The sequence below is a fragment of the Chinchilla lanigera genome, unplaced genomic scaffold (genome assembly GCF_000276665.1).
Source record: "Chinchilla lanigera isolate Chin_1 unplaced genomic scaffold, ChiLan1.0 scaffold00033, whole genome shotgun sequence".
NCBI classification, from domain to species: Eukaryota; Metazoa; Chordata; class Mammalia; order Rodentia; family Chinchillidae; genus Chinchilla; species Chinchilla lanigera.
The window spans coordinates 21,328,226-21,339,552 of NW_004955434.1; the positions used below are offsets into that span (position 1 = coordinate 21,328,226).

General features: G+C 47.4%; 1 protein-coding gene and 1 long non-coding RNA gene across 3 annotated transcripts in view; one reads left to right on the top strand and one right to left on the bottom strand.

Moving 5' to 3' along the window:
• Adamtsl1 (ADAMTS-like 1) overlaps positions 1 to 11,327 on the top strand; it is a 462,751-nt gene that overhangs the window by 398,657 nt on the left and 52,767 nt on the right. For both annotated transcript variants that reach the window (XM_005388722.1, XM_005388721.2), the window contains exons 22-23: positions 5,595 to 5,771; positions 8,972 to 9,106. In XM_005388722.1, the coding sequence (XP_005388779.1) occupies positions 5,595 to 5,771; positions 8,972 to 9,106 (312 nt within the window). The remainder of the gene's footprint in view (positions 1 to 5,594; positions 5,772 to 8,971; positions 9,107 to 11,327) is intronic.
• Positions 4,606 to 8,530, bottom strand: LOC106148973. Its single transcript, XR_001234804.1, has 3 exons — positions 8,324 to 8,530; positions 7,185 to 7,349; positions 4,606 to 4,841 (listed from the first exon to the last, which is right to left on the bottom strand). It is a non-coding gene; the product is annotated as an uncharacterized LOC106148973 (long non-coding RNA).

The following is an 11,327-nucleotide window of genomic DNA, read 5'->3' on the forward strand; positions in this document are numbered from 1 at the left end:
GGTATGCAGCCATTGGTTTGGCAAAGGCCTTCTTCTCCACACCTATCCGTAAGGACCATCAGAAACAATTTGCCTTCAGCTGGCAAGGCCAGCAATATACCTTCACTGTCTTACCTCAGGGTTAGATTAATTCACCAGCGCTGTGTCACAACTTAGTTCATAGGGATTTTGATCGCCTTTCTCTCCCACAGGATATCACACTAGTCCATTACATTGATGATATTGTGCTGATTGGGCATAGTGAGCAGGAAGTAGCAGCTACTCTGGATTTGTTAGTAGAGCATTTGAGAGCCAGGGGATGGGAAATAATCCAACAAAAATTCAAGGTCCTTCTACCTCAGTGAAGTTCCTAGGAGTCCAGTGGTGTGGAGCATGTAGAGACATTCCTTCTAAGGTGAAAGATAAGTTGTTGCATCTGGCTTCCCCTTCAACCAAAAACAAGGCACAGCACCTACTGGGCCTATTTGGATTCTGGAGGCAACACATTCCTCACTTAGGTGTCTTGCTCTGGCCCATTTACCGAGTGACTCGGAAAGCTACTAATTTTGAGTGGGGCCCAGAACAGGAGAAGGCTCTGCAACAGGTCCAGGCTGCTGTTCAGGCTGTTCTTCCCCTGGGGCCAGATGATCCAGCAGATCCCATGGTACTTGAAGTGGCAGTGGCAGGTAAAGATGCTGTTTGGAGTCTCTGGCAGGCCCCCCTAGGTGAATTTCAGCAGAGGCCTTTAAGATTTTGGAGCAAGGTTCTGCCACCATCTGCAGACAACTGCTCTCCCTTTGAAAAACAGCTCTTGGTCTACTACTGGGCCCTTGCAGAAACCGAGTGCTTGACCACAGGACACCAGGTCACCATGTGCCTGAGTTGCCTATTGTGGCCTGGGTATTATCTGATCACCAAGTCATAAGGTTGGACGTGTGCAGCAACAGTCTATCATTAAATGGAAATGGTATATATATGGAGTGCAGGAGATCCCTTGGGGAACCTCTTAGTATTACCAGGCCCTGTTATTAAGGTCAATGGGAAAAAATTTAAAAATAAAAATAAAATAAAGTCAGTGGGAAGCTACAACAACCTAATATAGGCAGAATGACAAATGGCTCAGAGAATCCAAGAATGAAGGTATGCTTCACTCCACCAGGGAAAGAACCAGGATCTACAGAGGTGCTTGCTGAAGGCTAAGGGAATACAGAATAGGTAGTGGAAGAAGATAGTTCTAAATACCAGTTATGACCCCATGGTCAGCTACAGAAAAGAGGATTGTAATTGTACTATTTCTGCCCTAATATGGTTCTAATGTAATATAATGTTGATAGACTTCATACTGGTTCTTAAGGATTAAACTGTGTTATAATGTGGAAGTTGTGAAATGTTAAGAATAAGCATGTCTTTGTATCTGGAAACTGGTTTAAAGAAATGTGTCTTATTGTCAAGTTGACAAGGAGTAGATGGTAATGGTTGATACACTGTGTCAACTTGAGAAGTTTAGAAGCTTAATTAAGTGACTCAGCAGGGAACCAGGGTCCTCACTTTGTAAACATTCTGAGCCTGTGCAAGAGGAGGGCGGGGAGATGGTGTGAGTGCTATGCCCGCCCTGCGGGTTGGAAAAGCCTGCTGACAATATAGGGAGGAAAGGAGGCTTGCTCCCCCTGTTTTGCTCTTGCTGCTTTTGCTGTCTTCTGCCGCCCTGTACTGGTCCCCCTGTGCCGTGACACCCTGCCTTGGAGACAGCTGAGTATGGACTGAAACCTCCACAAACTGCGAGTTAAATTAACCTTTCCTCCCTTAATTTTGGGTGTCAGGTATTTTGTCTCAGCAACAAGAGAAAAGTAACCAAGACACCACCCTACCCTTACTTCTAGAACTTACAGCATAAAAGCACACCACTGGAAGCCCCACTTCAAGATACTGACAAGCTGCCATGGTATAAGCAGCCTTCCAAATATAACAAATGGTCCAGTTAGCAAGGATATCCTGTCTGGGGTTTTTTAAAGGGGTGGTGGGGTATTATAGCAGCACACTTCCTGGCAGCTCAGGGAAGATTAAAGGCACCAATCCTTATAATCATTTCCAGTTACAGCCCATTCTGACTAGACCCATGTATTGATCCTTTCAAGCAACGAGGAGGTCACTGTGTTGTTGGTAAGATATGCCACAGGGGTACAAAGCAAACACCCGCTCCTTTGCTTCCCCGTTCAGACACAGATAGTACCAAGGAGTCCTCCAGTGTAACTGGTCAACAGCAACATGGCTTTGGATTTTGTTCTACGGTAGAGTGTATTTTTTGCCGTGTTTCAGATGTTTCTTTCTGTAGAATGTTCTGTCACATTACAGGAGGTGAGATCCAGATCCAAAAATAGTCCATAACCTGACCACGCTCCCAATAAGAGAGACCTACCAAAGTCAATGCCAGTGGAGCCTAGAAGCCCCTTTCCTAACAATCTCAGGGTTACAGTGACAGCAAAAAGATTAATTCTGAAAGTAGAATGTGTTTATGTGTATGTGTTTGAGAGTTCAGCAATAGTAAGGCAGCAGTTCAGACTTGCTCTAAAGAGGCAGGCTGGGTGTGCCCTGCTCAGATGGGGACTCTTGGGACCAGAGGTATCTCAGTTTGGGTCACTGCCTTCCACTGATAGGTTCCTGATTGGCCAAACGAGCAGGCGATAGGAGGGAGCAAGGACTCCTGTAATCCCTCCACGTTATGGTTTAGATCAAAAAAAGTCCCCCCCAAAGCCTCACCTTTTTGAAGGTGGGGTTTTGGAAGGCTATTGCATATTGGGGGCGCTGCAGTCATCAGTGGATTAATCCACAGCTGGATTCACTTTTGGAGGTGGGGCCTCGCCAGGAGAGCTGAGCCACGGGGGTTATAACCTGGGGTCCGTCTCCCTCCCCAGCTCTTCCCTTTCTCTCTGCTTCCGTGACAGGAGCAGCTTTCTTCTGCCAGACCCTTCCTCCGCGCCCTCCTACCATGCAGTCAGCTAACAACGGACTGAACGCTCTAAAATCCACAGGCCGAAGTAGCCCTCTCTTCCTTTCAGCTGTGGGTGTGGGCCATTTTGGCTTCTGTCTCTCCCCCATTCCCTTCACCCTCCATCTCTCATTCTCTCCCTGCCCTGCATCTCTCCGTCTCTTGTAGAGTCCAGGGTCTGACAGAGCAGGACACAGTGACAGGTGGCAGGGAGCTCCGCTGCGGGAGTGTCAGTGTCACACAGAGTGCCGTGATGTTTCCTGCAGAGGTGTGTGCGCCAGGGACTATCAGCACAGGCCTAGAAGGTTCACGCCCCTGTTCGTGTAGGTAGCACCTTCACTGATGGAACTGAAAAAGGCCCGTTTCATCCCATCCCCTTTCTCTGCCTGTCTTGTTCTAGAACAACCTTCAGCCCCATTAGAAACTAGTGCTTGCTGACCAAAGTGCTCCTCAAGAGGATGCCAGCCATAAATGTCTTATGAGGAGCAATTCTGCAGAAAGGAGGTGAATACTTACAGAAAATCATGTATAGAGCCTCATTTTCTCTGTGCTTTTGGAATAGAAATCACTGAGGGTCCTTTTTCTCCACCTCACTTTTCAGAGGCTTTCTACTGAAGGCTAGGGATTTTTTTGAAGTAAAATCTGAGCTCAGGATCCAAAGTGCAAACGGGCCTGGGCAAGCATCGTGATGCTCTTGCTCTCCCTAGTGGTGCTGCTGTGGGAAATCAGCCTTTTGCCCCTCCTCTGTTACCTTCGCAGGTGTGTTAGAGACGAAGCCCGTCCGCTGGCTCGAGCCCTTGAGCACCGAGTGTTAAGTCATCGGAGCTGAGTTAGCGCATTAGTGTATGCCTCCCCCAGCGTGCAGGGCTGCCTCACCCACTTCTCCACCGCTTTCCTGAGCCCTGCTTCTCCTCCTTGTATCCATCTTCATAGCCAGCTGTGAGGACAAGTAATAGACACATACACAACTTCCAGAAGACTCGGATATCCCCAACAGTGGGCCGGCGTGAAGAGCAGCGGTGCCCTTGCCCCAAGGCAGCGTCTAGCCCCATCTCATGGAAAGCGCGGGACTAACGGTCTGCTCCTTGACTTTCCTTGGCATTGACCCCATTTTCCAGGATTTGACATTCTGAGCACGCCCTGGATACGTGCGGAGAGTTCTGTGCGTAAGCTGTGCAGGCTCAGCAGGCTGGGCAGCATGCGAGATAGAGCTCTCTGTTTCCTAGAGACCTGTGAATCGGGGCCACAGACTTTCAGGCTCCCAGCTCACTCAGAGCCCAGCCTCCCACGGAGCTTCCCACGAACACCACTCAGGAAGGCGTGCCCTCAACCGGGGCCTGACTGCCGGCCTGCAGACACTAGGAAACGTTTTAGAGAGCTCAGGCCATCCCTCTGAGGGACAGCCAGACTGCAAACCAGGCAGCCGCTGCACCTCAGCACGTCTTCTCCCCTGCTCTTCTCCCAGGACGCGGCCATGGACTACAGAGGGGTAGAGTTCTCTATTTCGGTCTATCTTCCATGTGCTGCTGGTGACACAATTTTGTGTTCTACTGTGCTGAGAGAACACATATGCTTCTGTATTGGTCACCTTTCTGTTGTGGGAACAAGGTACCCGAGATAATCAACTTACAGAGAGAGAACGTTTATTTTGGCCCACAGTTTTGGAGCTTCCATCCCATAATTGACAGGCTCCCTTGTTTCAGCCTATGAGGAGGAGCAGCTCACGCAGCAAACACACTGCCTGATGGCCAGGAAGCAGAAGACAGTGAAGAAGGGGACTGGGTCCCATGGTCTCCCGCAGGGGCGCCCTGCACACCGCCCACGAGCCTCTTCAGGGTTACCGCCGGAGAACCAAACCTTTAGCAAACCCATGGGCCTGTTGGGGAAAGAGCCAGACCTTAGCAACTTGTAAAACTACAAGCATGTTTTCCTACACACAGTCTCTACTCTAAGGATCTAGCAGCTTTTATCTGTCTAGGTCAGACGCATATTTTAGTGTTTTATAGCTGTTAACTTTTCACTGAAGTATGATGTCTATGCAGAAAAGTGCATCTTGTCATGAAGATGCCAGTGGGCATTCCCCGCCTAAATGTCTGCATCACTAGTGGCCCTGTCCCTTCGCCTCTTTCTGTCACAACCCCTCTGGGTTCATCCCAGCCCCTCAGAGAATCCACCACTGACTGCTAACGACATAAATTAATGTTACCAATTTTGTTTATTGCTTACAGAAATTAAATCACGCAGCCTACATTCTTGTATCCGGCTTGACACTGTGTCTTATAGAGTCTTAGATCCTTCATTTTCATGGATATGCACATTAGCTTTTATGTTTTTGTGTTTTCTCCCGAGAATGTGGGCATTCTGCCTTGGCAAGTGCCCTTCACCACCACCACCCCGTCTCTTCCCTTTCCTTTTAACAAACCTTCCCCTTCCTGCCTCATCGGGGTGGGTTTTAAAAGTAAAGCATCGAGCCACAACGAAGAAGTCCCGGCATGATTTAGTGTGGCCAGAGGACAGGTGAAGATGCCAGCCAGGTGCTTCCTGCCCAGCAGGGGCCCATGAAGAATGCAGCAGTGCCTTCGGGTTCACCTGAGTATGTCTGGCTGACACATTTGCTTTTTCTTCCCAGGTGTGCCTGAAGCCGAAGTCACCTGGTTCAGGAATAACAGCAGTCTGGGCTCTTCCCACCTGCACGAGGGCTCCTTGCTGCTCACAAATGTGTCCTCCTCGGACCAGGGCATGTACTCCTGCAGGGCAGCCAATCTGCACGGAGAGCTGACAGAGAACACCCAGCTCCTCATCCTGGGTAAGACCTCAGAGCAGCCACTCGGGCGGACCTTGCAGGGGTGGCTGTCTCACCCACCCTCATCTCCTTTTCCTTGATTCCGTTAAGGACGTAAAAGACAAATTCAGCATCTCTTCACTTCTCCCCATCATCAGGCCTTTCAGTAGAGACCAGACAAACATGAACTTGAACCCTACCCTGCATCTGACTGTGTGGGCGTGAGCAAGTCACATCACGAGTCTTCAACATACGGGGATTTGCCAACGAGCATTGTCCGCATTGCAGGTGGAGGCAGGGTGTCAAACAGACGTGACAGAAGTAAAGCAACTGTCTTAACTCCCTCTCTGGGCATCACTTGGAAATAATGAATTACCCTCTCCAGAAAAATTCATATGGGTAAAATTTTCCATCTAATTCCAGGAAATGCATAGTCTATTCTACATAAATTCTCCACATGCATATCCCAAACATAAGAACTCTTAACTAAAGGGCCTACCAGTTCCTAAAATAAGACTAAGGACAGTTACTGGGCCCCATCCACCAGCTAATGTTGCCCAGTATTGGGTTCAGCCATCTTGCCAGCTGTGACCCTTTTTGTCATCTGCACTAAAACCTTCTGCTGTTTTCCTCCCCCACCCCAACTTTGGGAGTTTGTACAATAAAAGGCAAAGAAGCTTTTTACGGAGGAGGTCTTCTCTTTAAAAACAAAGCAACTATTAGAGCACTTATACTTGCTTTCTAACCAAGAAAAACCTGTCATTCTAAGGGAAACCATAAAAAATAATAATTACATGTTACACATACATACATAAACATACATTATAGACTTCACCTACAGCCGTCAGAGGAAGCCACAGAGAGCTGGCTCAGTGAGAGAAGGATGTCATTTGTTATGCATGAGTTCATCCAGGTAAACTGCTCGTCTAGCGCCTAGAGCCCAGGGACTCTTGACCCACACTGAGCTATGGTGCTGACTGGTGGGTTTTTCCTCCCTAATAATCCTTGCTGGTTATCTCTGCTAACAGAGATAAAAGTCTAAGATGGTGGCTGCTACCACGCATAGCCAATGGAGGGGGAGAGGGAGAGAGAGAAAGAGAGAAGGAGTGTGTGTGTGTGTGTGTGTGTGTGTGTGTCCTGCGAGCTGGTTCTTACCACACCCACTCTAACATGGTGTGACTGTACGTGTGGTGTTGGGAGAACATGCAGTCTTCCAGTCTGATGGGTAGAAACCACTTTTACAACTCCTGACTTTTGGGCTTTTTTTTTTTTGACCAGAAGTCTCCGTCTCTTCAACAAAGATTATTAGTTTTTGTAGGTACTTTATGAAAATTGAGGCAATATTTCTTTTTTTAATCATCAAAAATAAAGCTTAATTTCTGAAGAAGAGATTTCATGAGTAAAGCTGAAATCTCATATCATGTTCTGTGAACTAACCTGTAGCCGGAAGCTTGATAGTGAGGCAGACCGTCATCCGTTTCTTCGCAGCCATCCAGGGGCGAACATTCACTGAGCGTTACCTCTGCGCTCCCATCAGCTGAGCACTGGAAGAGCTTCAGGTGAAATTCAGAGAGAGCTGCTGGCCCTGGAGAATCAGTTTCCCTGGGAAGATCAAATGGACATGTATGAAGAAAGAGAAATACTATTTAAAAAAAAAAAAAGCTCTAACTCCCCTAGGAGGCGCTGATACTTGGCCCAAGGGAACAGATCGGTTGGCAGATGGCCACAGGCTTCCCTTTTTGCTGAGTAACTAAACAAAGGCTTCCGAAGTTTAAAGTGTGAATATCAAGGAAGACTGTGAAAGGAAAGACTGGCTTTGAGTAGACTGCCGTCATTAACTCCTAAAATCACGTTATCCCAGAGGAGAAAGAGATCTTAGAGAAGAACCCATTTTACAGGTGAGGAAACTAACACTTAGTAGGATTAAGGGAGTTGTCCAACTTAGTGAATGACAGAACAGTAGCTAAGACTGAGGATTCCTGAATCCAAACAGGGTTCTTCCTATATTACATGCAGAAGATTTTTAAAATTATACTTCATGAATTTCACCGGAAGCTCTCCCAGTGCTCAGCTGACAGGAGCGCAGAGGTAACGCTCAATGAATGTTCACCCCTGGATGACTGCGAAGAAACGGATGACGGTCTGCCTTATTATCAAGCTTCTGGCTACAGGTTAGTTCACAATTATACATGATTACAATTATACACCATAATTTAAAGTTAAAATTATACTCAAATCCACCATTTTTTCCTGTGGGATGGGCTTTGGTGGTCCCATGTGGAGAGACTGAGGTATGTTTCTGAAGCACTCTCAGACACCAGCAGTACTTATTCGCCATCCCTAACAAGTGCCATGCACTTGGTCGGACCCTTGCCAAACCCTACTCAAGTGACCCATTGCAAGAGCAATGCTCCTGCTCCTCTCTCCACTCCAGCAAGCGCCCTAGGGGGAGCGGCAGCCGGTCTTGGGCACGAGAATGGCCGTGCTTCAGCAGACACGGGAAGGGAGGCAGAGGGGCTCCGCAGCTGCCCCGGGAGGGCGGGATCATCCTACCGCTGGGTGCAGAAGGCACTCACCTCTCTGTTATCCAGTGGAAAGGGTAAACAAGCCGCTATGGCTGCAGTTGTCGACACTTTTAACTCTGGCTAACTGTGGCCTCTGGTGACTGCTGATAAGATTTTGAAGGACAAAGCATTGTCTTCCTGTCTTGTCTGTCTTCATCCTACTTGGGTAGAAAAATCCAGGGCATAAAGCAAATGAACTTCACAATTAGATCTTTTTTATGGAAAAAGTCACTCATAAGACCCTGTTTCTGTCTGTGACGACACAAACACTCTAAAGAATGTTGTCACAGTTAAATGGGATGAAAATTACCCCATGGTGACCTGTCATATAGTAAATGGTGAAGTTGCTCATGATATGATCTACTTTATCTACAAAGCTGTAAGAACCCAGTGGTGCTATAGGAGAAAGCAAAGACCTCCTGAAATACATGCCTGGTACTTATAACTAACTCTATTATATTATGTCAGACATTCAGTATTAAGATTGAAATTCAGATTCACCTGACAGATATACCGCCAGCATAGGAAAAATAGTGCTAAGAATCAATAACAGCAGTGCCTTTCTTGTACACCCACATGTACACGCCTGCTACTTCACTTTCCCGTGTTACTATGCCCTGCATGACTTAACTTTCTAATTCACCATCTTTCTTCTCGCAGATCCTCCCCAGGTCCCCACACAGTTGGGAGATATCAGGGCCTTGCTCTCAGCCACTGGCCTGAACTTTCCTTCGGTGCTGACATCTCCTACGGGAACACAGCTGGTCCTGGATCCTGGGAATTCTGCTCTCCTTGGTGAGTCCAACCCTCTGAAACATTGGGCAATAATCCAGGGCTGGACAGGATTTATGGGTGGGTGACTGCTTGCAGGTGGGAGGGAAGCTACGGTGGGGGGTAGCCAACAGGAAATCACTAAATTGCCTACAGAATCCAGACTCACCAGTGGAAACTTGGCTGCCTTTGCATGTGAGGTGAGTGCAATTCTTAGTCTGGACTCTATAACTTGTCTCAATTCCACATGGTCCCTTTCTGAGTCCTCTTGGGCTGACACCATGGCCCAGATCTGCTAGCACAGGGTGACCCGCTGAACTCTGAGAAAGGTACGCCAGTAAGATCCACTCCTGTGTCTCTTGCTCCCGTGACCACTCCTCAGTACCCCATGGCCTCCTCCCACCTCACTAGCTCTGTAGCCCCTCTCAAGGACAAAGCTGCTGCATTAGCAGCCTTCAAAAGCCAGCAGTTCTGTTCAGGCCAGCCTTGTTTAGGCGGAGCCTGGAGCCAGCCCAGACAGAGTCCTGCAGGCAAAGCCTCCCTATCAGCCTTCAGCAAGGCTGCCTACATACCTGGTTCCATCTGCTAGCAGCGGACTGTGCAGCGGCACCCCAGTCCTGCGCCCCTCACATCAGAATCAAGGAGATGCCCGAAGAACCTTCAGACCTGACCTTTGGGGATGGTCAGTGTGGAGGAAAAGACCTTCCAAAGGTCTGGGTTGGAGATGAGGGGGCAAGCCTGTGTGGGGGCGAGGAGTATGTGGAAAATCCTTGTACCTTCTTTTTGATTGTGCTGTAAATCTAAAAGCTCACACTACCTAAGTTAAAAAAAAAAAAAGCATTGAATGCCTTATTAAAAATAAGCCTCACAGAGTGGCGGGGTGGGAGGTGGTTCTTTATGATGGCAATCACTAGAATTATTTCCTTTGCTCAAAGTTTTAAAATTCTTTACTATTTTGCCACCAGAATTAGAGTACAGAAAGCACAACTTCAGTTTTCATTGTCATCTGCAATTAGTGAAGAGTCCTCACAGCTTAGTATGTGAAAAAAGGTTCTGATTTCTCTATTTCTGACCTGGGTAAAAGTAAGAACACTGACAGAGTTGACAAGCATCCCTCTTCTGTCTCCCATAACTTGAAAAATCTCAGCGTTGAGCTTTCTATATCACACTGATCAGAATTCACAGAAGCTTCAAACTGTATTTGGCTTACAAATGGTAAACTTATTCCAAGTTAAGTATGTGCATTAAGAAGTTCTTCATTTTAGACTCATTACTACGAGGAATTATAACTGTTGATCATAGCCAAGTCACTAGTAAGGTGTCCAAAAGTTATTTATTTCTACATTGAGTAACTCTTTCAGGTCACTCGGGTGCCATTCAGCATGCTTGAAAGGTTCATCTGCTCATACTTTTTTCGCAGAGCTTTACTTTCTTTCTCCTCTACTCTGGAATAATATTTTGTCTCATTTTAGCCATGGGCAATAAGAATTTATTGTGTTTTATGCTGTTGCATTCCATTGCTAGTTTATGGCACTTTGTTACCTTAGACTGGTATTTAAATCTAACAGTTAAAAGACACCTTCATATTCTGCTCCACATCCAGACTGCTCCACGTAAGTGAGACAGTGAGTCAGTCTCCATAAAGTCTCCAGATGAAAATGCCTGCACAAAGTGGGCTCTCGCAGTGAATACTGAATTGTACCGCACTCTGGAACTGGGGGAGATCTATAGGAATTGGGGGGTAAATTAGAGAATGATGTCAAATATCAGAACTCTGAGAAATAGGTTATTTGAGACAGACCAGAGCCTTGATGGTGCTCTGGAAATGAGTGCTGAAGGGTGGATGAGATTCAAATAGGCAGAAGGAAAAGAAATTGGCACTGAGGTGAAAAAGATGCCATGGGTCCCAAGATAAAAATGTGCACTATGTGTGGCAGTTATCTCTTTGGAAACAGCTGTGTGACACCACTGCCTTACAAGTGATGGCCGGCGGCTCAACCGGGATAGAAACTAGCCCATCACGTGAGCAAGCCTCAGCCGTAGATCGTCCACTCAGCTTTGGCCCAGACTTCTCTTCAACCGTTCTCATGCCCGCTCTCCATCCTGAGCTTTCGCAGTGCATGACTTCCGGCCCGTTAGTCCAGTTGTTCTCAGTTGGGCAGGGTCCCACCTCTGGCTCCTAGAGATGGTCCCTTCAGACCACAGTGTGTGCCACAGACACAAAAAACAGGCTATAGAGGCCTGA